Source organism: Acanthochromis polyacanthus, chromosome 10 (assembly GCF_021347895.1).
Source record: "Acanthochromis polyacanthus isolate Apoly-LR-REF ecotype Palm Island chromosome 10, KAUST_Apoly_ChrSc, whole genome shotgun sequence".
In the NCBI taxonomy this organism is placed as follows: domain Eukaryota; kingdom Metazoa; phylum Chordata; class Actinopteri; family Pomacentridae; genus Acanthochromis; species Acanthochromis polyacanthus.
The window spans coordinates 27,267,967-27,295,351 of record NC_067122.1 but is presented as its reverse complement, the minus strand read 5'-3'; the positions used below and the strand labels follow the sequence as shown (position 1 = coordinate 27,295,351).

The window sequence follows — 27,385 nt, the reverse complement described above, 5'->3', positions numbered from 1 at the left end:
AACCCTGAGCTCCCCTCTGTTACTCATTATCCGAGCGGATCTGGAGCACTGAGTGTGCACTTTGTGTGAAACAATGGGATGAAAACGACTAAACTACACAGGGTCAGTACAAGTAACACAAGATGGGCGTTTAGTAGCTCAGAATACTGCAAAACAAGAAGAAAACACAGAAAATCTGCATGAGTATGATTGTATCAGAACATGTTTACCTTGGCTGTCAGGGTTTTAGCAACTGTTAAAGTAGATAGATAGATAGATAGATAGATAGATAGATAGATAGATAGATAGATAGATAGATAGATAGATAGGTAGGTGTCGGTACACACATTTCAGAAAGAGTGCTGCTATTACTACTTTAATATTGTGATGTTATTGTGTCACCTCCCACATCTGCTCCAGTTGTTGGAACTTGAAGTCCCACGGGATGTGAGCTCTGTTGGGAACTTCAAATACAGATATACACAAATCACACAGATCACACAGTACAGCAAAATGCAGCAAATTAGATAGATAGATAGATAGATAGATAGATAGATAGATAGATAGATAGATGGATGGATGGATGGATGGATGGATGGATGGATGGATGGATGGATAGATAGATAGATAGATAGATAGATAGATAGATAGATAGATAGATAGATAGATAGATAGATAGGGAAGTATTTAAATTCTACACTGTTGCCAGGTCAGCAGTCAAATCACAGTGACGTATTTTTTGCACTGACCATGTCAACTCCTTTTCTTAAGTTGTCCCTTGAAGCCCATGTTCAGATGACACTCAGGTGGATTTGATCTTCTCATCAGAGGCTTATTCAAGTAAATCACCTTGCAGCCATTGTTCACATGTTAGAAATATGACTGTGCTGCAAGTCTCCAGCAGAACGTTTCTCATTCAGCGGCTCAAAGGCCATGACAATCAGCGCTCCTTGCCTTGTTTAGTCTTGAAGTAGTTCTTCAAAACTCTGAGGTGTGTTTCAGGTTCATTATGCTGGTGCAGAATGAATCCTTCTCCACAGAAATGCAAACCAGACGGAGTATAGCATGATGAATAGCGTGCTACTTCTCCTTGGTCTGAGTGGAGTCACCTACACCTACAGTTGAATATTCTCACCATCATCTGTTTAACTGTAGGTTTGATACATTGCAATATCATTCTTTCTCCCATTTCTCTCACTACATTCACCCCTCTGTTACTACTAATCTCAAACTTGGATGTGAAATGCTGCTATGCTTTAGCCCACCCAAAGTGTTTGGCCTTGTTTTCTGTCATGAGAGATGGTTCAGAGACCATCATCCTCTGAGACCACTACTAGACAGCCTTGTGTTTATTTATTCTTTCTTTTTTTAAAATCAATTCTGTATTTCTCATGAAGTTGCTTTTCTATCAGTGAGTGAACAAGGATTGATATAGATTGATCTCGTGACAGTGTGCTCACTGCTCCTTGAGATATATTCAGTCCATCCATGATTTGATGCTGAGAAAGACCACTTTTGCTCAGAATAACAATTTTGCTTCTCACACTTTCACGGATCTTTCACTGATCAAATCCAACTGAGTGTCATCTGAGCACGGCTTCAGTGGAAGAGTACAACTCAAGAAAGTCTGGCATTTGTGCAAAGGATGCAACAAAGTCAATGTTACAAATATGCTTTGCTTTAACTGCTGAACCGTGACACAAAATCTTAAACATTTTTTCTTCATTTCATCTTTCATACAATGAAGTGGAACATAGAAATGGAAAGCAGAAACATTCACCTGAGGTACATGTATTTCAGAATCATATCAGATAGACTGCCTCATGTGTTTAGTTATGTATTAGTAGAGCAGAGAATATTTCCAGTTATAATTTAACGTTACTTGTCTTAGCCTAAGTGCCCTCAAATTCAAAAAAAGATAAATAAATAAATACTCTAATTCAACATTTTGTCCTCACTAATGTTAATTTCCAGGTAATGTACAAATCAAATACGACTCTACATAAAATCCAAAATCACTGTTATAACAGTAGCAGTGCTAACTTTGTATGTATATTATAGTTCATACAGCAAATTCCCCTAAAAATGCTTTAAGTCAATCAGAGAATTTAAAAAAACTTAGAAAAAATCAAAATACAAAAATCCATAAAATTGTAGGTGTCATACATGAAACTACAAAAGAATTACATGAAGTGGGCATAGAAAGATGCATTTTACGGTTTATTTTGAAGCTGTCTGCTGAATCCCATGTTCTGAACTCCTCTGGAAGACTGGTGATGCAAAATGCAGCATATCTGTACATCTTAGTTCTACTCTGGGGGACAATTAGGTGACTGGAGTTCTAGAAGGGGCATATCTAGGTAACATATCACAAAAAGAGTCAGAAGCTGGTCCACGAAGAGAGCTGAAAGTAAAATCTAAAAACTCTGTAATGAATGGGGAGCCATTGAAGAGCCTTTAAAAGTGGAGCACCAGATGTTTAGTTTCGACGAGAAGGTATACTGGCAGATTTTGGATCATCTAAAGTACGACATATCCTTTAAACATTAACTGAAAGGATTATTAGATTATAGAGGAATACGCTGGCATCTTCACTGCTACTGGAACATCAGGTACTACTGTCTTACTTTTGAATTGTTTCCCTCCATGACCAGGTCAGGAGTACAAAAGTCATATCTACATTCTGGAGGATTGTTACACAGTCGAAACCTAATCAATTTAAAAAGGTAGAAGTGTTCAAGGAAGGTGAAGGCTGCCTCTTTAAAACGTGTGGGCCCGAGCTGCCATTGGATTAACTGAGAAGTTCTTGGGAACAATACAATGGCCCATTCTCACTCAGTATAATCCTTGTAGGTATTGCAAGCAGTTTCATATGACTCTGAAGAGAAAAGGACTACAACAAGGGCCTATCCGAAGAAGTGTCTTGGCTACAGATTAAAAAAAACACAAATGTCAACTGTAAGTAGCACTTATTTATTGTTTCTATGCTTATTTTTTATTGTCTTTCATATATGATAATATATGTTACAACTTCACTGCATTTTGTTAAGCTGTTCTGTAAAAACTTACACAAAGGTATTAATCTGTAGCTCTTAGACTTGATTTGAAGTGTTTTTTTCTTTACTGTAGCACATTTCGGGATATAATGCTCTGCAGCAAAAATGTTGCTGATTTGGTGCCTTTGTGCGCCTGGATTTATTGCAGTGTTGCTAAATTATCTATATAAACCAAACAAGTGTAGTTTTAAGCTGTCTGTTCTTATCTTCATAAATATTCATTGAAACACGGTGTTCACCAAGGCTAACAACTACATTATTATTTTTGCTATTATTATTAAAATGGGCACTAATGAAAGACAACTTTGTTTAATACATCTCAAAAAGGTTTATGAGGAATGGAGCAAACAATTTCTTGTCTGTGTTGCTTTTTTTTTTTTACTGTTTCACAAGCTGGTCTTTAGCAACAACTGTGAACATGTGCTGTATATGGTGTCGCTGCTTTGACCCGTCATTAATACTTATGCATCATGGAACAAACTCCATGTTCTCAGTTAAGTCTAAAATACACTGTGGACTTCATTTTTTGATTGTCCCACCAACCTCTTGCGATTGGATGCTCCTGGTTGAACAGAAGAATGTAAGGAACACTCTTTTTGGTCATTTTGCTGTCAAAGAAAGCAACAAATGTCGCATTGTTTCAAAGAACAAACAATGTTATTGCAGAATTGCTCTTTTTTTTTACCCAGTTGTTGCTCTGTATGCTCCTGCTTGATGCTTCTCCAGTGACACAGATGAATGAACAGCAGGGAGCTTTTCCTCCTGTATCTCAGTGTGAGTGTTTTCTCTGGCAGATAAATGTCCGAGTTACAACCATGGATGCAGAGCTGGAGTTTGCCATTCTGCCCAGCACAACTGGCAAACAGCTTTTTGACCAGGTACACTGTGCATTACAATCAGCAGGTGCTCTGACAGAGGAAAATGTGATTCCAATTTATGTTTACTGATGTGTTTAGATAGTGAAGACGATTGGGCTGAGGGAAACATGGTTCTTTGGCCTTCAGTATCAGGACAGCAAAGGCTTTTCCACCTGGCTTAAGCTGAACAAGAGGGTGAGGTGAAAGTTTGCATGTAAACTTTATATCCTTTGATGACTTGAGTTAAATGTAGATTTTCTGCGATTGTGGTTTGCTAATGCTTCTGTGTCTAATATGAGGCTAATTAGTGTTTATTTATTTATTCTGGCATCCCACTGCTATGGGGGGTCGATCACAGGTGACAGCTCAGGACGTGAAGAAGGACAACCCTTTGTTGATCAAGTTCAGGGCCAAGTTTTACCCCGAGGACGTCGCCGACGAACTGATCCAGGAGGCAACGCAGCGCCTCTTCTTTCTGCAGGTTGGAGATGAGTGCTTGTACGCGAGTATATTTACAGGAATATCTCAATCAAAACAAAATGCTGAACCTGTTTTAACGAGCTGTGGGGGTTCCACAATGACTCAGACAGACTCCTTGTGGGTTTCCCATAAGGGAGAATATGCACACACACAAACACACACAAACACAAAAAAGGCGCTCTAGAGAAACATCAGAACACACAGGGTTTCTCTCCCCATGGGACAAATTGACATGACACAACATAACATAACATAACATCATAAAACACGCAGGATTTGACTGTCACAGCAAGCATTTCTGTCTCCATTCTCTGTTTTAGGTGAAAGAAGGTATCCTAAATGATGATATATACTGTCCTCCTGAGACTGCCGTACTTTTGGCCTCATATGCAGTTCAGGTCAAGCAAGGAGACTACAGGAAAGACTATCACGTACCGGGATACCTCACAAGAGAGAAGCTGCTGCCACAGAGGTAGAGCACCGTGTGCATATTAACCGAAGTTCACTTTATTTCTCGTTTCAGTCATCTAAATTCTAACTGGCGCGTCTTCTTTGCTGATGAAACCAGGGTTTTGGAGCAGCACAAGCTGAACAAGAGTCAGTGGGAGGAAAGAATCCAGGTGTGGCATCAGGAGCACAAAGGAATGCTGAGGTACTGAGATCTCACTACAAAATGTGTTAAAGCACTTTTTGCAAACAAAATATTCTCTATTTCATTAAACTTTATCACATTACAGAGAGGATGCAATGGTGGAGTACCTGAAGATAGCCCAGGATCTGGAGATGTATGGGGTCAACTACTTCAGCATCAAGAACAAGAAAGGGTCTGAGCTGTGGTTAGGAGTGGATGCTCTGGGGCTGAACATCTATGACAAAAAAGACAAGTAGGTCACAATTCAAGAACTTAAAGTTTGTATTTTTTTTTTTTTAATTATCCCTAACAACTCGTCTCTGTGCATCAAAGTTACATGGGTCATTCCAGGTGAAATGACCAGACATTCCTTGGGGGTGTTGCTGCACCATCTTCAAATTAGTCCTAAATTTGTATGCCATTAGATAGTCACAAAAGTACTTTCTATGCAAAATTGTAGGCCTGTAGCTCAAATAGTTTCTGAGTTGTGGGGGTCTGAAATTTTCAGAATTTGGGCTATAAAAAGCCTCGCCAGCGTTTTTTGCATCTTTCAGTGGTCATTTCTCAGCCTCTAAACATACCAGAGAGCTGTGAGTTGGTAAACAAGGCCTCTGCATGTAGCTAGTGCCCCACAAACATCCCCAGGTGTTTCCCTACACTCTGCAGGCCATGGGGGCTTGCTAAAAATGCTAACAAATTAAGAGACACCTACTCACGAGTGGAGTTTGGGACCTTAAAAGTACTAGAAATACTGCACAGAAGTGTTCTAACACCCCTGGGTTCCATTCTACACAAACTTGTGTGATAACTTAGCAAACGAGCTTTCTAGGTACCTCAGTTTGGAAAATATGAGCTCCCAAAGTTGGACGAGATTTTAAATTGGTTATTTTGGGGGGCAAAAATCTCAACGTGGGACAGGTACCAGAGACCTCAAATTTTTCTACAGGACAGTTCTATCTGTCGTCTATCACTGTACAAAAAAGCAGCAAGGTTATATTTGTAGTTACTGAGATATTCTTACTCAAAATGGCACGGGTAATGTCAAAATCGTGTTTTGCTTTTCAGTACTTTAAATTGGGATACAAGTATTAGTAGTCATTCCAATGGTAGTATTATGTATGTTTTGTTCTTTTGAAATGTTAGTTGTTAAAGGTGACTACCTTCAAAAAGTGTAATGGTATAACTTAGGTATACCTAAGTTATAACTTAGGTATAGGTTCTTTTGCTTGTAACATGACATTGTCCAATTAAATTTAACACGTTTAATCCCACTGCACTGATACTGTAAAATTCAACATTATTGTTATTTTTAAATTCATCAACCATAAACTACGACAGAGCTCCCTGAATTCAAGTTAGTACATGTAATTTGTATGTGTATGTTATAATTACATGTATGTATTGCAAATGGGTATCAACATGTCATGATATCTACAGGTATGGCTCTAAACTAGACCTTGTGACACAAAAAGGGCATGACACTTTTTTGTTTTTCAGTACTTTAAATTGGGATACAAGTATTAGCAGTCATTCCAATGGTAGTATTATGTATGTTTTGTTCTTTTTGAAATACAAATTACATGTACTAACTTGAATTCAGGGAGCTCTGTAGTAGTTTATGGTTGATTAATTTAAAAATACAACAATAATGTTGAATTTTACAGTATCAGTGCAGTGGGATTAAACATGTTAAATTTAATTCTACAATGTCATGTTACAAGCAGAATAACCTATACCTAAGTTATAACTTAGGTATACCTCAGCTATACCATTACACTTTTTGAAGGTAGTCACCTTTAACAACTAACATTTCAAAAAGAACAAAACATACATCATACTACCATTGGAATGACTACTAATACTTGTATCCCAATTTAAAGTACTGAAAAGCAAAACACGATTTTGACATTACCCGTGCCATTTTGAGTAAGAATATCTCAGTAACTACAAATATAACCTTGCTGCTTTTTGTACAGTGATAGACGACAGATAGAACTGTCCTGTAGAAAAATTTGAGGTCTCTGGTACCTGTCCCACGTTGAGATTTTTGCCCCCCAAAATAACCAATTTAAAATCTCGTCCAACTTTGGGAGCTCATATTTTCCAAACTGAGGTACCTAGAAAGCTCCAGTTTGCTAAGTTATCACACAAGTTTGTGTAGAATGGAACCCAGGGGTGTTAGAACACTTCTGTGCAGTATTTCTAGTACTTTTAAGGTCCCAAACTCCACTCGTGAGTAGGTGTCTCTTAATTTGTTAGCATTTTTAGCAAGCCCCCATGGCCTGCAGAGTGTAGGGAAACACCTGGGGATGTTTGTGGGGCACTAGCTACATGCAGAGGCCTTGTTTACCAACTCACAGCTCTCTGGTATGTTTAGAGGCTGAGAAATAACCACTGAAAGATGCAAAAAATTCTGGCGAGGCTTTTTATAGCCCAAATTCTGAAAATTTCAGACCCCCACAACTCAGAAACTATTTGAGCGACAGGCCTACAATTTTGCATAGAAAGTACTTTTGTGACTATCTAATGGCATGCAAATTTAGGACTAATTTGAAAATGGTGCGGCAACCACCATCTGGTGAAACCACACGCAATGACCCACATATTTAGATTTTTTATACCTTAAAGTGCCCTACATGTAAATCTACACTACTGCTTCATCTAGAATAATAATGGATTAGATTCATATAGCGCTTTTCTGGGCACTCAAAGTGCTTCAAAATGGATCCATTATTCATTCACTCACACATGCTCACTTTGGTGGTGGTAAGCTACATTTGTAGCCACAGCTGCCCTGGGGCAGACTGACGGAAGCGTGGCTGCCAATCCGCGCCTACGGCCCCTCCGACCACCACCAACACGCACACGTATTCATACACCAGTGTGAGAGCAGCACTGGAGGCAAAGCGTCTTGCCCAAGGACACAACAGCACATGACAAGGCGAGAGCGTGAATACACCCGCCAACCCTTTGATCATTGGACGACCCGCTCTACCACCTGAGCCGCAGCCGCCCCAATAGCACACCTCACCTCTCTGTCCACTCACCCCTCCTCACTTGCTGCAGGTCGAGCACACCTGCTCATCCACAACTCTGCTCAAACACTGTAAAACTAATCCACGGTACACAATGGCAAATTGCGGTACTGGAGTAATTCAATTTGAGCCAGGAAATGATTCTGAGGAAGAGTAATAGTTCAGAAAACTCCGTCCTTCAGCCATCCTGTAAACTGACAGAATTGGTTCCTTGGGTTTGTTTTGTATGAAACCCCAAACGTCTGAGTCTGTGTTTTTTGAGACTGTCATCAGTCCACTGTATCTCCAGGGTGTCGTGGTGACTGCTTATTTTGCACTTCCAACATATATAAAGATCCTTAAATGATATGTTAACAAGGTAAACAGATTTCACTGGACAAATTTATTACACTAAAAGCCTGCTATTTATCAGTAGATTCACTACAACTACTGTCAGCATTAAAATGATTTTTTAGAGAAACATTCATAGTCCTAAAATGATTGTTCCAATAACTTTCTTTTATCTGGCACCACTATTAGTTTCACATTCCTGAGGTGTATCAACAACTATTGTTGCTCCGATATTCTCACTCATAACCAAATACCCACAAAAGCACCACTCTGTGTTTTGGTACTTCTGCAATTCAAGTTCTATCACGCCAACATGCACAACTGAAAATTCTGAACATGTTATTGCCATTGTGAGCATGTTTTGTATTTAGCTCAAAGCACAACTGTCTCACAAAGCTGCCACAGGCTCTCAGTGTGGTTATTCTGTTTTCTCAACAAGCTAACATCTGTTATATTTACCATACATCATGCCATAATGCTAAATTTCACACGTTTAACAGGATGACCCCAAAGATTGGATTCCCCTGGAGTGAGATCAGAAATATTTCCTTCAATGACAAGAAGTTCCTCATCAAGCCGATTGACAAGAAAGCTCCGGTATGTAAATAGAGTGCTATTAATAGTGGTAACTTCAAATTCTGTGAGACTTCATTATTATCTGAAGCGCCTGCCTTTGTTCCTGTCAGGTCATATTAAAGGGTAGCTCATTTTGCGGGAAGTTTGCTCTTATTTTTCCACAACTACTAGTCAGTTAAACAGAATGCCTTTTTGTGCAGCTTGATGGTATGTTGAACAAAGAGCTTATCTTAGCTTAACTCAATTCATAGATGCTTGTGGATGGGATTAAATCGTTGTTCATTCTTCACTATTTAGAGCACTCATTATCTTAGCATTAGCAGTTTTTATGAAAACATTTTCACAACTAAGATCCTACAAATGCGTCTTGAGAGATATGCCTATTCATATTTATTCCCTGTGGCTGTAAACAGGAGGTGTGAGAGAATCCCATTTTTTTTGTAACTGCTGAAAATTTTGCAAATGCATAAATTACAGCAAGTAGTGTAATGAGAGCAGCTGCTACTTGATCTCATTTACAAACATGAGTTTAGCCTCTCAGTCCAACTTGCCTTCTGACTGCATGCACAGATTTAAGGAAGGCATCCAAGAGTTTTGAAAAATTAATGAAATCCTCAGAAACAAAACTATCATTTTGGATTATTTAAACTGATGCTTAGCTATGAAACAGATCTGATGTGCCAATGGCGCATCATAAATCAGCCCTTGGGTAATCACTGATTGCTGATTTTTGTTTGCTGTAGGACTTTGTTTTCTATGTACCTCGTCTTCGCATCAACAAACGTATCCTGGCACTGTGCATGGGGAATCATGACCTGTACATGCGTAGACGTAAACCTGACACCATTGAGGTGCAGCAAATGAAGGCCCAAGCCAGGGAGGAGAAGAACAAGAGACAAATGGAAAGGTAAGGGAATAATGAAGGCTTATTTTTTTACAGTTTACAATGTGTTCTCTCTGCTTTAAGAAAGAACTGTCAGGAGTTTTTTAGTTTTTTTCAGATGTGTATTTATGCACAATTCTCCTGTCAGGGCTCTGCTCGAGAGTGAGAAAAAAAAGCGAGAAAATGCTGAGAAGGAAACAGAGAAGATTGCTCGTGAGACCATGGAGCTCATGGAGAGATTGAGACAGATTGAAGAACAGACAAAGAGAGCTCAAGATGGTCTGACAACTTTCTGAATACAAATGTTTCTTAACTTTATCTTTATTTTCTCTGTTAAATAATAGTAGAAAAAATATCTTGATATATTTGAATTTCACCATTACTGTAAAGCTCATACTATGTCGGCATGTTTGGGTGTGTTGAATGGATGTGTGTTGGGTGTTTTTGTGCACACGTGCACGTTTCTTTCAGAGCTGGAGGAGCAGACCCGTAGGGCGCTTGAGTTAGAGAAGGAGCGAACAATTGCTCAGGAGGAGGCTGAGCGCCTGGACAAGGACCGTAGAGCTGCAGTAGAGGCTAAAGCAGCCCTGCTACACCAATCTGAAAGCCAGATCAGGAACCAGGAAAGCTTGGTACTCATGCACAACGTGTTTTCATTCTTATTCATTTTTAGGAGAACGGAATAAATTATATGAGCGGATTTTCTCAGGATCTAAAGCACTGAAAAGCTCGATGAGACAAATTATATTATTCCTTGGGCAAGGACTCACTGATCAAGTCCTCAAAACTAGAAACAACTTAGTTCACTTACATTTTTGTTATGCTTGATTTTAGAGAATTCTACTTGATAGTATATTCAGTCTATCAAAAAAAAATTTACTTCAGCAGTTTCAGTTGAAGACATGAAACTGAACCACGAAGCTGGATATAAACATGTATTGTACGTGCACACACAGATACACACACACACATTCCCTGTGACACACTTGCACCTGCACAAACAGAGCACAATGACCTTAGATCAGGAGCACTTCTAACTCCCTTTCCATTTGTGTTCATGATTGTATAGGCCACTGAGCTGGCAGATCTTACCTCTAAGATCTCCCAGCTGGAAGACGCCAAGAAGAAAAAGGACGACGAGGCTAAAAGATGGCAGAAAAGGGTAAATGAAAAAACCATGAGAAAGAGAGATAAAGGATGAATCAAGCATGAGCTCAGAGGGATGGATGTCTGACACCAGACAGGGATAAAAAAGAAGCAAGGCATCAACCGAAAACAAGTACATTTTGTCTGAATTTTACCCATGTCACTGCATTATAACAGACAGTGAAACAAACCTCAGCACTGGGGAGCTACTGTTGGCCAAAGTATACCATCAATCTATCATTATCTATACCGCTTAATCCTCATTAGGGTCGCGGGGGGTCTGGAGTCTATCTGAGCTGACTTAGGGAGAAAGCAAGGGACACCCTGAACATGTTGCCAGTCTATCACAGGGCTACATATACAGACAAACAATCACACATGTATGTTTCTGGACTGTGGGAGGAAGCCAGAGTTTGCTGAGGAAACCCACGCATGCACAGGGAGAACATGCAAACTCCATGCGGAAAGATCCCAGGAAGGCCGGGACACAAACAAGGGATCTTCTAGCTGCAAGGCGAAAGTACTAACCACCCCCTAGCCCCCTGAGGAAACTATCAGACCTAGATGCAAATGTTAACAAAGATAATGCAAAGTGAATGCAAACTAAACCAGCACAAAGAATAAGTAACACAATGCTGAACTTGCACGTAATCTTCAGAGTGATACTACGAGTGCTCTTATATCTGTTTTCAAACAATGTAGAATGCATATTGCAATGATGAGAAATCGCTATTCATACAACATATTTGTGAAATTTTGCCTTTAATAGTGAGCCCTCTATTAAAACATCTTGACCTGGAAGGGGGTGATTTTCCAAAATATAATGTGTCATATGCTAATTTTGGTTTAATTTATATATTTAGTAATGACCAGAGAAAGAAAAAAATACAATCTCTATGTATTTGGGGTCAAAAGCAATCCAGCTATCCCTCATTCTCAGACACTAACTGCACATTTTTCAGTCTTGTGGTTCAGGTCATGATTTAGAATGGGCTGGGCCTTGTTTCAAATAGTGAATTATCAGGTTTTTGGGAGCACATTTTACTAGGCTACTTGAGCTCACTGCAAGTCCTGTGTGTTCACAGGCGATGATGGTGGAAGCAGATTTGGAGCGAACCAAAGAGGAGCTGAAAACTAAACTGATGGGTGTCCACATCCAGGATTCAGTCCACACTCACATGCACGACCACGATGAGACAGATGAGAGCAGCGCGGAGGCTAGCGCCGAGCTGACCTCCCCGGGCATGGTCCGAGATCGCAGCGAGGAGGAACGAGTCACAGAGGCTCAGAAGAACCAGAGACTGCAGAAAAACCTCAAGGTAAAGTTAAGAGAAGGCGAATGTCCTGTCTGCTAACAGATTTGCTGGTCTCCTAATCATCTGTTGGTCAGAGGTCATGTTCAGCCTGAGGTTCGCCATCCCAGGGGTTGTTCTTCACACTCTGTGAACCGTTTCTTCTAGTAGTCACATGATGAAACATCCAATGAGATAAGATTGAACTTTATTGTCATCGCACAACAAAAGGTAGTCCATGCATATCAGAGCACCCCTGTAACAGTCAGGCTTAAGGAAGGAAGAGATGCTAGGGCTTGAACCATCAACCTTCTGATCAGTAGCACAAAGCTTTAATCACTGATCCAACAAGCCGATCCACAATATACAAAGCCAATAGAGGTCTTGATCCACGATTCTATCGATGATAACGTCAGTTGTCTGGTTGTCAGGCCACCACTTTGGTCCAGGCTGAAATATAGATAGGTGACAAATTAAGGGAAAAAAACATCCCTCGATTCCAACACTGAGGAAGTCAAGTGGCTTTGTTAATGCAAGGCAGAGGCAAAGTTTGGTTGTCCCCTTAGAGTAAAAGGTCACTGCAACGACACATCAGTACATTTTGTTCTGATTGATCAGCTTCATCTGGAACATTTCTATCCTGATGCGAGTGATCTCTATAGGATACAAGGTGTCACTGAAAGATTTGTATAATAGTGATGTGAATAATTTGCTATAGCCTTCACCCAATAAATTTAAACCAGTTGAACATTTATGGAAGATACTGGAGTGACAATTTGGTGCTTTGACCATCATCAAAACAAATGAAGGAATATCTCTTGGAAGAAAAGTGTTCATCCCTCCCATAGAGTTCCAGAGACTTGGAGAAGCAATGCCAAGGAGCACTGATGGTATGGTGGTTTAACACCTTATTGAGACGCTTTATGTTGGTTTTCTGTATCTCAACAGCTACTGGATGGATTGCCATGGTTGTTGTCATTGTGAGCATGATAGCATTTAGCTCATAGCACTGCTGTACTTAGTGTAAGTACAGCCTGACAGAGCTGCTGGGTGTGGAAATATTCATCTCATTTCCATATTCCCATAGCACTTTATGTCTTCATTGTGTTTTGAAAAGTAATTAATGAAAAAATGGTTTTATTTATAATATATTTAGGATTAGTTAGAGTCAATATATGTGGTTGAGTGACATTTGTCTTACGATACTCAGCTGAGGTTGCTCCTTCCATCTCCTGCAGCTTGTGGTCTGAAAATGGCATTTTGGTCGCTTTTGTTTTAACGTGTTTTGTCACATTCCCTGAGTCATTTGTTGACATCGTCATATAGAGGATTTGATTTTTCTGTAAAGATGGCAGCCTAATGAGCTCCAAAATTATGTTTCACCAGAACTAAGTGCACTTTGCATAATTAAACATTGTTATATTGGTACATTATCATTCTTTTGGTTCCATTCGAGTTGCAAATCTCGTCCTCGGTCTCTATCTCACAGCCAAAACCAGATGTGATGCTGTACAGACGTTTCAGCACAAAAATGGACTTAATAACTATGGACAATAGAGTGTTTTCAGATGGGATTGAGGGGAGTATAGGGGAGAGGGGTAAGGCTTCTGAATAGTCTCCCACTCTCAGGTAAGAGGATTGTATTCACTGTGTGTTTGTGTTCTTTTTCAGTTCCTGAGCACTGAGCTGGCTGCAGCCGTAGACGAGAGCAAAAAGACCCCCAATGACCTGATCCATGCTGAGAATGTGAAGGCAGGCCGTGACAAATACAAGACCCTGCGTCAGATTCGTCAGGGCAACACTAAACAACGCATTGATGAATTTGAGTCCATGTGAGAGACTCTACAATCGGCCCACTCAGACCGATGGCTAGATAGGGAAAGATGATGCACATTTAGAGATTTTAGAAAGTGCAGATCGTTGCATTAGTATTAAATTAACATCACGTAATTGTTTGGATGTGACAACAAATGATATTGTGTTCTGATGTCTCTAAAGTTTACGATTTTCATAGCCTGCCATTTCATTAGAAAACAAGTCACCACTGAGGAAAAGAAAACTGTCCTTGGAAATACATTTTTAATTTTGCACAAACAAAAACCAAACACTCCCAGTCTAGTCTAGTGTTGCAAACAAATAATACTAATTATCATCATTGCTCTTATTTTTCTTATTTAAAAAAAAAGATTTGCTGTTGTTGATCTGATTAGACACAACTGCCATTTCAGTATGCCATATGGAAAACCTTATCAATGTTGATTAATTGAAGCAATGACATTTAAGGCAATTGTTATTATTCCAACTAGATGTGAAATTCTCTATTCTTTATCTCGGAAATAAAAACAAAGAGAAACACAGTCGGTCTGCCCTGGGTGCGTCAAGTTCCATATGAATGAGTAAGCATCACCTTCAGTGTGCTCTGTGAGGCAGTCTGCTTCCAGTTATCACTTTCAAAGCACCTCCATTTCTCTAATATAAATAAACAGAAAAGCTAGATTGCCACTGTTTTTTTTCTATAATCCAAGACTTCATCTTAAATCACTACACTTTTGCTGTGTTTCTTCATTTCTGCAAGGAGGAAGACATCTAGAATCAACCCCACACTCTCCAGCAAGCAGTCATGTTTTCTCTCTATTTGATTTTTTTACTGGATAGCACAAGGAAATATGTGAAAGATAACAGGAATTTGAGTGAGTTTGTTTTGATTTATAGTTTTTGTAGTTTGTAGACTTTTCTATATCATTCTCTTGTTGCTGATTCATCACATGCTTTATATAAATGAAGCCAAAGCTGTAGATTTCAGGGTTGGAAAGATGGAAAAGATATATCCTCCACATTGAGGGAAACAAATATTGAATACACAAAAACAGTGCTCAAAGAGTATGCACTGATAATCGTGTATATAATATCTGTGGTGCAAAAAGTTAAGATTCCATTAATCTTTAGTCCAGGGGTTAAAATTACTGAAAAATGATTGGTCATTGATGAGAATAGCTGCCAAATGTACATTTAAAGAGGATAGTGCCTCAAATAAAAGACACTAAAGAGGAAAGAGGACTAATAACACATATATGTGTGTTGAATCAGGAGGTGTAATAATATGTACATGTGTGTGAAAAGTTAATCTAGAGAGCCTTACTACATCATATTCCATGATATTATGAGGTGTCTTGTGGTTGAATTCTATGTTTTCCTTCAAACAAATAAATGTCCACCATAAATTGAAGAAACTGCTGCAAAAAAATCCACCAAAAATGAGTAATTTGAGCTTTTGGAGCTCAAGATTTCCTGGAGGGAGGATGCTGAGTCCCCTGCTTAATGTGTCCCACCCAATCTTAAACTCTCAATGCAAACTATGCTAATACATTAAAGTGCAGTGTAACTATCAGATCCCTCACTGGTCATCTATAGTTTGCTAAATATGCATATTTATTCAGTTTGTATTAGGTTGTTTTTCAAAAATCAGCGATTTTGCAGTCGTTTTTTTGTACTTTTGCTGATTCTTACAGATGTCTGGGTTAATCAGAAATAAAAGTGCACTTTTACATCAGTGTAAAACTTGACAGACGTAGTAAACAGGTATATGTATTTATTCATTTATTCTGACAACTGCTATCACTGAGGGTGTTGCTGAGAAACATGGCAGCGGCAATTCTCGCGAGACTTGGTTAGTTTTGCACCCAAATAAACGAAAGGCGCTCCTCCTGCTTTCCAAATGGAAATACAAGTTACATTAGGTAATAGCTGGCTAAATAAATCGGTCAGCGTGCTGGAGTTCAAAGTTCTGTCTTTATCGTTTCTATCAGTAACTCGTGAGGTGGCTGTCAGGCGCACTGGAATGAGGTCCGCTCTTGTAAACGGCGAGTCGACTTTGTCAAAAGTTCACCAGCTCTTCATTCGCGGATCGACGGGACGTCCCTTCCTTCTAGCAACCTACGTCGACGACTGATCTGAATTCCCCATCCACTGAGACATACGAGTAGAGTCTCATTGGGTAGGCGTTTTCTCGCCCGGAAAGTGTAGTTTAGTGTGTTCTCCGTGCACCCTGCGCACCGCTTCAACTCCAAGGACGCAAACTGAACATGGCCTTTCACCCGAGCGCGTCTGAGAGACAAGAAGAAGCGTCAAACTCTTTAATAATGAATGAGCTGGATCGCCTGGGTACTGCTGATACCTACGCGTGTCCGACCACTGAGCTCAGTAAGGCAGTATCGGTGTCTTTGGGCTTGGATTCGGTGTCATCTCCGCTCAGCAACATGAATCAGTGCTCCAGCAGCGCGTACGCAGACTGCGACCCCACTGTGGGAAGTAGTTCCCGAGGAGTGCCGGAGTTAGGGGCGGCTGGAAACATGAACTCTGAGGGCGACAGGCAGTTTGTGCGCGGCAGCAACCACCGAGAGGATGACTTTGGAGAAGTGTGCCACGGCATACAGCAGGTGAGCTGCATGGATCTGTTCCGATCCGGCGACATGGACAGCGCGCAAAATGTGACGCGTGGCTCGGTGATCTCCAGATATGTCGGGAAGGAGTCAAACGTGTTTATGAGCCCCATGGCGGAGCTGCCCCCGCCCGAACAGGTGAACGAGGTCCTGCCTTTGAAGCCGTATTCAGCCTACTCTGCCAGCCCCAGCCTGTACAGAGATGCCCCTGGTGTGTGGTGCGCAAATGAGCGCGCATACGGCGACAGCTCCGAGCCGCAGAGAGGCGTATCCGGCGAACATAATTTGTTGTGTAAATACTGTAATTGTGGGCAAACCTCCCTCGGATCCAGGCATGAATGCCGCTGTGTTTGGTACGGCGCGGATGAGCAGGGTGGCAGAAGTACCATGCGAGCCGCGATGGCACAAGGGTACGGCCAAGTGGAAAGTTACCCCGGCGCAATTCCTCAAGGGCAAACCATTTTTTCCACCATCAAGACCGAGCCTTCAGGTTGGGTGGATTGCACAGATCGTCCTTTGAGGTAAATAACACATTTCAGTGATTGCTTTTCCGTTTGCGTAAGGTCAGGAGGGCGTCCGGTGAAGTGTCACATACATTCTTTCCTCCCGCTCATTCTCTCTAATCAAAAACAAAAGAACAATCACAGCGTGAACAGTGCGTCCTGTGCTCATGTTTCAACCCACTGAGCTACACTTGGATTTTGTTATTTTCTTTTAAAGAGGAGTTGTGATGAGCTGAGACTGAAACATTACTTTAACGGGCTTTCTATTAACTCCTTCATTATTGTACTTTTGCTTATTTATCTCCGCGCATACACACAGTACAGTAAAGCTGATCGTCTTATTTTTTGTTTTTGTCCCTCACTTGCTCATATCCGTTGTAGAATCACAGTGTCCTCAGCTGCAGAGGCATCTCAGTAAAAGCATTAAATTACTTGTGCTCTAATAGCGCCATGTGCTCTTGTTGGCCTTGATGTTTCAGCATGTAGCCAAAGTGAGTAAAAGTTCATTCAGTCCATAACTTTCTAGAAATGTGAGTTTATAAGAGTTAATGAATCAGTGTCATTATAAAGCAGGGAGATGTAGCACCTGCTGCTGATTCTTTTTTTGTTTTGTTACTAATTACGGATTCCCAAAAAGACTATCTCTGGCGTTCTTTAACCCAGGATTTACTTGATCTAAATTTACTTTGCTTATTTTTACAATCAGTCCTGAAATGGGGGCAGATATGTTGTGTACGACCAGGCTAGATTTGGGAAATTATGACCTCACGTCCGAACACACTGAGAACAGATGCTGTGGCCTACATCTCATGCAAATATGTTTGTTTGACTCTGTGCTGTTGTGCTTTAACTGGGGGTTTTCAGTGGTAAAAGATAAATCTGCTTTTTAAATGGTACACTGGTATCTTCACCGATTTTTGAAACCTTTAAAACCACACCATGATTGTTCCTCTGTGTGTGTGTGTGTGTGTGTGTGTCCAGGCATGATGATTTTTTCCCAGGTGTGTACCTGTCAGACAGGAGAGTGTGCCAGGTGTGCGGTGATGATGCCTCCGGTTGTCACTATGGTGCAGTCACCTGTGGCAGCTGCAAAGTATTCTTCAAGAGGGCCGCTGCAGGTGGGTGTGCCACGTACAAACACAGTTATTCAGCTGCTGATTTAATTTCTTACACCCACTTTCCCTCTCGGGGCACAGTGACCTGACATTACGAGGGTGAGCTATTTGTTATCAGAAAACGCCCACATATCGTTGCTACGAGTGGAAGCTTTGGCATTGTCGAGCTTGCTCTCCTCATCCCCCACCTCACCTCCGCGGGACTTTTGTGTGTGCCTCCAGGTAAGCAGAACCACTTGTGCGCCAGTCGGAACGACTGCACCATCGACAAACTGAGGAGGAAAAACTGTGCCTCGTGTCGCCTAAAGAGGTGCTTCATGTCGGGGATGAGCCTTAAAGGTGAGGAGCTAAAGATGAGAACACAACAAGAGGCAGAGAAAAGGGAAGTGTTTATGGTATGTATTTTGAGAGTGGGGTCAGGGTGGTCTGATACCTCACAGTCAGTGGATCAGAGTGGCTCCAGCTTGAATACAGTGTAACAAATGAGGGCTTTTTTTTCCCCGTTTCTGGTGGCCAGCGAGAAAGAATTTTCCAGTATAGTTTTAATAGGAAGCAGCTCTGTGATTATTAGAGTTGCCTTTCTAGTTGTGTGTGTGATTGGCCTGTGGTCATTTCTAGGTCGTAGGCTGAAGGGTGCCGGACAGACGAGAAACGGAGATGAAGAGCTCCACCCGGCTGCCTGGGGGCATGGAGAGAAAGAAGAGAGGGCAGGGAGGAAAGATGCAGCCATGGAGCCTGGAAATGCATCCGCTAATGCTCAAGGTGGCGATGTTTTACAGCATAGACGCTCAAGTGTTGCCGTAACTCAGCATTGAAGATTGATATGACTTTCTTTGCATGATATTCTTTTGGCTTCCATATCACTCTTTGTGTGTCTCCTCTGCAGCATCCCAGGCCCTGGTTCTCGCCATCCCCCCGACCATGCGCTCCTGCCTGTCCCTGCTCAGCATCCTGCAGGCCATCGAGCCGGCCGTGGTGAACGCCGGACATGACCCTGCCCAGCCAGACAGCCCCGCATCCTTGCTCACCAGCCTCAACGAACTGGGGGAAAGACAGCTGGTAACCGTGGTGCGCTGGGCCAAGGCCATACCAGGTAAACTAGCCCGAGCCAAGGTCACTTGCTGCTCGTAGGTGTTTCTACAAATGCCCTGAATTTGCTGTCATAGTTCAGCTTTGGTGCGTTGCCAGACAAACCATCTATACTACAGGCCAAACAACGCACTCCAAGGTCAGGCTTGTCAGCATCAACAACCCAACGGCACTCTGAGAGCCTGAAGGATCAAGGAGAGAGGAGCATAATGTGTGTAACTCCAAGTTTACTCTAATTTAGATGAGCGATAAAGCTATCAAGAAACACATATAGCTTCTCTTAGCACTGGGCAAGGTCTTAAGATCTTGGCCAGGAGATAACGGAGCTTGCCAGAATTTTGTGCCAGCTTAAATTCCATGCAGAAGCAGCCAATCCTGTGCAACACAAACAGGCCTGTTCAAATATTAGCCACTAGAGGGGGATATGTTCATATGTAAAGCAGGAATGGAGGGCAGAAAATGGCCAGCACTGCATCCATGCTGTGATTAGTCTCCATGATTATTCATTTTTGAGCTGAAAATGTTTTTTTAATCATGTTTTATCATTTGCACAGTGCATTTGATAAAAATGAGTGATGTTTACAGGGTTTCGCGACCTGTACGTGGATGATCAGATGTCAGTGATTCAGTTGTCGTGGATGGGGGTGATGGTGTTCGCTTTGGGCTGGAGGTCCTACACCCTTACTAACAGCTCCATGCTCTACTTTGCTCCAGATCTGGTCTTTAATGAGTAAGTAACCAAGAATATTCACTTTACTCTGTATATTTCTTTAGAGGTCTAGCATCAGCAAGTTTTTGCGGAGTTAAAGAAAGTTCCTAAAAGTTTGCCACACCTGACAATGTGTCTTTATCAAACAAGAAACAAGAACCAAAAAGTTTGCTCGAGCTTAATCAAGTGTTCTAATCACTGTTTGTGAGAATATCATGAGATTTCACCTGTCATCATGCCTGGAAAGTAAGACACAGGAGAATACGAGCTTCAGAGAACGACTGAATAATCACGCATTCGATGAGCTGGTAAACAAGCGTCTTCTGTTCTTGCCATTTCCTTTGCGTCTGATACATGTGGCCGCAGAGGGATCACCTCAGATGATTTATTCCATTTCATCTTCATGAACGTCAGTCCCCAAGAACCGCTACAGTGCTGAGACGCTTCTCATGGCACTCTGACAAGTTTTAAATTTGCGCCGCGAAACTTCCAACCGCTGTCAGAATCTTTTCTTTGTACTTTTAAAAAACTTAACGCAGAGTTTCTGTCACAAATCACTGTATGTGAAATATAGAAAAACAATTCTGCTGCCTCTTATCGGTGAAATTGTTGTACTGAAGACGGGTGTTGCTCGGAATGCTGCAGTCAGTCACAGGCCCTTAGAGCAGCTTTCAATTTGGCTGGTGTTTTGTGCAACATTAGCAAAACACTCACTCCGTCTGCATTAGACCTCTGTCACTCTATTGGGCTGCTTCTGACCTGCATGGTAATGGGTACGCCTGCCCTTGTTGCTGACCCTCATTTTTCTCTGCCTCCATGTCATTCTCTTTTTCCATTATCCATCCAACTCATTTTTTTTCTCACCTCTGCTGCTTTTTCTACTTTTTTTTCCCTCCGCTCTCGTCTCTGCGACCATTAATTGTCTTCTTCCTGTCTTTATTCCTCTCTGCCTGACCCTCTCCTGGCTTCACACTTCTTCTCTTGTTGCACCTTGTGCTCCTTCTTCCCCTCTTATGCTGTTTTTTTTCCTCCCTGACCCTTCCTCACAGACAGCGGATGCAAGTATCCAGTATGTATGAACACTGTGTGAGGATGAAGCTGCTCTCCCAGAGGTTCTGCATGCTGAAGATTACCCAGGAGGAGTTCCTCTGCATGAAGGCCCTGGTCCTCTTCAGCATCAGTGAGTCAGCTCGCTTCCGTGTCTGAATAATAACTTTAATGTCAACTCACCAAGTGAAATACGACAACAGTCGAGTGCAGCCATACTTCAGAGAATTGATGGGATGGATAAAGTCCACGAGAGTTATTGTTGTGTTCTGGCTTTGTGGTCACAGTGCCAGTGGAGGGCCTGAAGAGCCAGCGCTGTTTTGATGAACTGCGGACCTCCTACATCAAGGAGCTGGACCGCTTGGCCAGCCACCGTGGAGAGACCACCCGTACGCAGAGACTGTTTCAGCTCACGCAGTTGCTGGACTACCTCCAGTCGGTAATGCGCACAACTCCGTCTAAAATACGAAAACGCACCATACTGTGACTCTGAACTTTCCCATAAATGTCATTTCAGTTTTTGTCGTGGAACCACTTGAGCAGAAAATAATGTAGATCAAAGTGCACCTCCCAAGTACACAAACATTGTATTTGCCTTAGAGCAATACAGTGGCAGCTTGTTTATTACTAACTGACCTGTCAAGATTTTTTTTGATAATTTCATGGCTGGTTTAGCTGAGTCTATCAGGTATTATGTTTAAAATGTAGGCCATGCTTGATTTTATTCCTCCACAGATGGACTTCAACAAACTCTATCTTCCTAACACAAGTAGCTCCTTAGTTTCTTAAAAAAAATTTTGTTACAACCTGAGGTACACCTCCAGTTTGTGTGAGTAACTCCTGTTTCAGCTACTCTTTCGTGCCTCTGCCTGCAGGCAAATGGAGTCTAACACCTGCCATTTATTCTAGCTGCTGTGGGCCTGTGTTTTAGGTATTGTTTTTCAGAAGAAGCTATGAGTTTTGCTAACCGTCCTGTAACTGCTCAGAGTGATATTTTATGTGCTTTGTCCTCCCGTGGAAAAAAAAAGGGAGGCTCCTGACCTGATTTTATTTGTCCAGATAAAATCCCCTGCAAATTAAACCAATGAAAGGGCCGACTCTGCTCTGTCTTTCAGTATGTAAACTATAAAGTGACGTGTTGTTTTTTATTACTAGTCAGCTCAGACTAAGTTAATTAATTTGTCCTTATCGGGCTAACAAGACTGACAGTCAAATTCCTTAAAAGAACAAAACCACCAGACCTTTGCTGGCATTTCTATATGATTAATATCACTTGAAAAGTAGTCCAACACTGTGTTTTTTCTTTTTTCATATACTATGTTATTTTAAGTAGAGTTTTAAATAGAAACCCTCAAAACATACACTGACACAAAAGCAGATCTGCGAGATATGTATGCGTTGACGAATTACAGGGTCATAGTGCATGTTTTTTCATGATCCATTTGCCTGTATCATTATTTTTTGCTCAATCTTCTGGGCACGTAGCATGCGGGCATGTAGCCAAGATTAATGAAAAGTCAGTAGAAACTGGAATAAATGAAGCCCTTATTTTTGTTTAACAAAACAAAAAACATATGAGACGTGTCAGACCAGACTGTGAGCTTTCTGTTTGCAAAAGGACATTCATCACCAGCCATGCGCAGTGATATAGATAACAGCTTTAAAATGAAAGCTCTGCATCGGCCTAAATTAACATTAACAAGCAGATAACGCCCGCCGGGGTAAAAGTTAATGATTTTGTTCAAAAAATGGCCAATAAAAATGAATATGAAATGCTGTGCGTGTCAGTTAAAGTAGTTTTGTCTAATTTGTGAAGTGGATGTGTGCATTTGAAAAGCATTGTGTTTTATATCTGCACCTGCCAGTGGGCCATCACGACATGAGTAGGCATGATAATATGTTAATTCCATTACAGAAGAGCTCCGATGTTCTCTGCAATTAGCTGGAAAAATATGTGCATATATTGGCAATCGGCCAAAGTGCCTTAGAAAATTTCGGCCTATCAGATATTGGCAAAAATCCAATGTTGTGCATCACTAATTATCACTCATCTCATGATTAATCGTGTTCTAGAAGGACCGAGAATCTGATTGTATTTGCACAGGAAATAGCAAAACCTTTCAAAAGGATTTTTGTAATCACAATGTTTAGAGTTATTAGTTTAATACTGTATGCAGATAAAACCAGAACTAGCAGTATAATGAAGATTTTCAGTAGGTGTGCGACCACTAGGGGGTGTAAATCCTTCAGTTTTGTACCTTGAGAGCTATTAATATTATTTGAGAACCATTCATTTTCAACAAAACCCCCCTGACATCATCGATATGGGCATGACCAGAGGAGTAACATGCTATGAATTTACCTCCGACTGAGCTGCAGCAGCTTCTGCTTCACGTCTTTCACTGTAGATTTACCCTTAAATGCTCAGCTGTGGGCCTTATGAGCTGGAAGGCAGTCTAAGATTGTCTGGCAGGGCCCCTCTAGGCAGGAGAGCGGCGTTCATCAAGCCTTTGCTTCTCAGACCCCTTCGGCTTTACCCGCTCTGAGGAGCTTAGAGTGTCAAAATATGTGATATCTTTTAAACCCACCTCTTAAGTCTGGTGTCAAAAGACAGGCTTTGGGATTTTTTTTTGTTTTTGTGCTTCTTTTGTCCCCAATCATGTGCTCCCATAATATCATCTTTTGTTAGTTAAATATTTTTTGTCTCTGTCTTAAACTCAGGTTGTGAGGAAGTTGCACCAGTTCACGTACGATCTCTTCATCCAAGCTCAGTCCCTGCAGACACGCGTCAACTTCCCAGAGATGATTTCGGAGATCGTGAGCGTTCACGTGCCCAAGATACTGTCCGGCATGGTCAAGCCCATCCTGTTCCACAACACGTCCTAGAGAGTCTCGGTGATCCATCCTTAACGTGCACCTTTGTTTCCTTTCGAGGAAAGTTGAATTGGCTGGAGAGGGTTTATGGTTACAAGCCTGTCCTGACACCGCACAGGGAGGCTATGAGTGGATACTAACAGAAGGGAAGGCAGCCCATTCTTCCAGTCTAGTGTAATCTAACTACATCTGCTCTGTTCTTCTTCCTGCCTGTTCACTATATCACGCACATCAGATGTTTTTTGGAGCTGATTAAAACACTTGCATGCATTCCTCCCCTCCCCTCCACGAGACAAACCTGCTGGCATGTAGACTTCTTCGGCTCTTTATATTGATCGTTGGCAACAGGCAATATTTCATTTTAAGAGAGAAAGACAGTAGTGAGAAAAACATTTGCAGAGTTTACATCCTCATAGCTCATCTGTGTGCTGTACTATGACATTTAAACTAGCTTTTTTTCACAATGAATGTTATTGTGTGTGCCTGAGATGATTGACAGTTAATAATGGTTGTGACATGCATGCTAAGAAGCGCAGCTATCTCGCCTGAAGGCATATAAATACATTTTTGAAAGCTGTTGTCATCCATAATGTTTGACTAATAGTTTGTGTGTTGTCAAAATAAAACACAGTCCTAAAGTGCAAGTGACTGCAGTAATGCAAATTTCGTATGTATATTTATGACTTTTTGATGTCCAAAGGTCACCCCAGGAGCAATGAGAAAAGAAGCTGAACAAAATAAGCCAGTGACTCATTAGTCGACTAACACTGAGGGTGTCTTGTTTTTAGAGATTTTTCGAGTGCCAAACATTATTGAAGTACAGTTTTTTCCAGAGTGCGCATTTCATACTGTTGTAACTTTTCTACGGTTTCTTAAAAGTGTTCTTTGCAATTGCCTTGTCGTGTGTGATAATGTAATGGTTGTAGCTTAGTACAGTTTTGCTAAAGTCCAGTTAGGAATCTGCTCGTTTTGTTTCAACATTTGCAGCTTAATAAAATTAAATGAAACGGAAGCGTGAGTGTGTGTCTGTTGGTTTTACAATGATGACAGAGTAGAAATCCTATTACAGCATGGTCTCCTTTGAGTGCGTGTTAATTACTATCCAGTAATATCCCTGTTTTTTTCTCTGCCTGATGGATTCATTTCAGTCTGTCATGCCTTCAGCTAGCCCGACGGCTTTAGAAAGCATCCCAAAGGCAAGTCCTCTCTACTACTGCATTACCCACTCTCTGGATTATCACGCTGTCCACCCAGCCAGATAAAAGATCACAGTTGGAAAGCAGAACACATCAGAGGTGGTCGTAGTAGGAGGCCTGGCTGATATATTCCAACCATTTATCATGTTAGAAGCACCAATGTCTGCTGATCTGAAATTGATACCTATGTTTGAATACCATCTAGTGGTGGCTGAGGTTCTTGCATTGGTTCAGTGAAAGTCAGCAATAAGGTAGCAGGACCACATCTGTTGGATCCATTGACATTTAGTTTGTAATGTAATCGGACACGGATGCACTCAATGTTACCATTAAATAATCCGAGTCACGAGTGGACTTAAGGTGCATTAAGGGCTAGCAGTAAATAAAGAATGCATGAAGAAGCATGATTTAGGATTGAATAACTTATATATAAAACTTAATATATAATTTAGAAATATGGCATTGATGTTATTGGTATATATTACTGTAATTCATAACAGAATGTGTTTTATCTTTTTTATTAAGATAAAGTAGCTATGAGGAAAAATAGAATTTTGCTTTTCGTTTTTACAATTGTCTGTAGGCCTGGAGAGAAAATGACATTACTTTAAGAGCTGCCTTATTTTAGATACATGATGCATTTAAAAGCCCAGACTATAAAAAAAAAAAAAAACAGTCTGTCTGGGTAACCTCTACCGCCATTTTAAGTCCCATTTCCTGAACAACCTCTTTCAACAAGTATTTGTCCCTCTCATAAATGAATCGGAGCTGAACGGAGCTGGGATTGAAAGACATGCTGAAATATCACTTATTTCTAAATATATTCCTTTCTACACATGCCCCTGTGGCTTCGCTTCTAAAAGGAATGGCGTCTTGTAAGGTTTCGCAATGATCAAAAATGTATGTGTTGATGTCGACATTTGAACTTAGCTTAGATTCCATTTGATTCCTGTAGTTCTTCGAGTCTGCTCTGCATCAATATTACATGTCTACTGTAGCAGAGGAGGGAATTTTTTTTTCTGTTGGGTAACGACAACCGCAGAAAGCACAGTCACTCTGGCCACAGACAACAAAAGTATAAACTATTTCCTTATGTGTAGATGAAGGAAAGATTAGCACAGGGAATGAGTTACAGCGTGAGAGAGGATGCTAGAGGAAGACACGAAGGAAAACAGTGCACAATTAAAAGAGAAGTGGAGATAGTTAAACCTCGACCCTGAAGTAACTGAACACCCATAATACTAAAATCACAGGGAAATATGGTTAACACAGAGGACTGTACTTCTGACTGGACCTTACATAAAACTTAAGCAATAATGTGTTTAACACCAGGATACCACAGCTCATGGCTACAGTGACCGGAAACCAATTAGATTGTGGAGGTGGTAAGATGACACCCCTAAATGGGGTGTTTCGGTGGCCTATCTAATGGAGGGTGATTCCTACCCAAGCACCAGTCCATTAACAACCAATTAACTTCCTATTAATATTTTACCAGACAGGGCCTCTCATCCTGACATGTTTTAAGGAGCTTTTCCCAGGAGTGTTTGAACATGAGCAGCTTTTAGCGCAGCATAAAGAGGCCTGTGTAATGGGCTGAAGGAGGAGGAGTGGCAACCTGATAGCACTGAGAGCCGAGGAAGGCAGAGAGGAGAGGAGACAGACTTCTGCAGCTGGTCTGCCCTCCGAGCCGAGCCAAGCTTTGAGTCGGCCCGACGCGCTGGGTTTTGCAGCGTTAGGAAAATCTGTGATTTTGTCTCTCCGAAACAAGATCAGACATGAAAAATGAGCTTGTCCCGTGTGTTCAGCATAACTGTGTTTTGATGGTTAAAGATGTGACTGATGAGTGTTCTGTTGTTTGCTCAAAAAAAGGAAGAAAAAATAGCTGAGCAGCAGTTTTGCCTCCAGGGCCTAAAGCACTTCTCACCCTCCTGGAGTTCATCATAAATAAGTTTTAAAGAGGATATAGCTACTGATCTGCCCTGAACCAGCTTTATGCTGCGTAAGGTTGGTTTGTGTGGACATTTAAAACTAGTTCAGGGAAACTCCCTGCCTTTAGAGAAAAAGAAATAGAGAGAGGAAGGGAGGCAGAAAGAGAGAGAAAGAGAGGCCATTATGACTATAGCCTGCGGCTACTCCCAACGGATA

At 41.3% G+C, this 27,385-nt stretch overlaps 2 protein-coding genes across 2 annotated transcripts; both read left to right on the top strand.

The window, feature by feature from the left end:
* Positions 1-3: 3 nt before the first annotated feature.
* LOC110959863 (moesin-like) lies at positions 4-15,394 on the top strand. The gene is made up of 15 exons (XM_022206869.2): positions 4-102; positions 2,833-2,937; positions 3,830-3,913; positions 3,992-4,087; positions 4,251-4,373; positions 4,693-4,844; positions 4,941-5,024; positions 5,110-5,256; positions 8,869-8,965; positions 9,688-9,851; positions 9,976-10,106; positions 10,299-10,459; positions 10,897-10,989; positions 12,059-12,292; positions 13,937-15,394. The coding sequence occupies exons 1-15, from the start codon at positions 79-81 to the stop codon at positions 14,099-14,101; spliced, it is 1,860 nt and encodes a 619-aa protein (XP_022062561.2). The 5' UTR covers positions 4-78; the 3' UTR covers positions 14,102-15,394.
* Positions 15,395-15,882: 488 nt separating this feature from the next.
* Positions 15,883-25,053, top strand: LOC110959858 (progesterone receptor-like). The gene is made up of 9 exons (XM_022206858.2): positions 15,883-17,225; positions 18,189-18,325; positions 18,545-18,661; positions 18,941-19,084; positions 19,209-19,415; positions 19,997-20,141; positions 21,170-21,300; positions 21,455-21,606; positions 23,889-25,053. The coding sequence occupies exons 1-9, from the start codon at positions 16,348-16,350 to the stop codon at positions 24,051-24,053; spliced, it is 2,076 nt and encodes a 691-aa protein (XP_022062550.2). The 5' UTR covers positions 15,883-16,347; the 3' UTR covers positions 24,054-25,053.
* Positions 25,054-27,385: the final 2,332 nt, after the last annotated feature.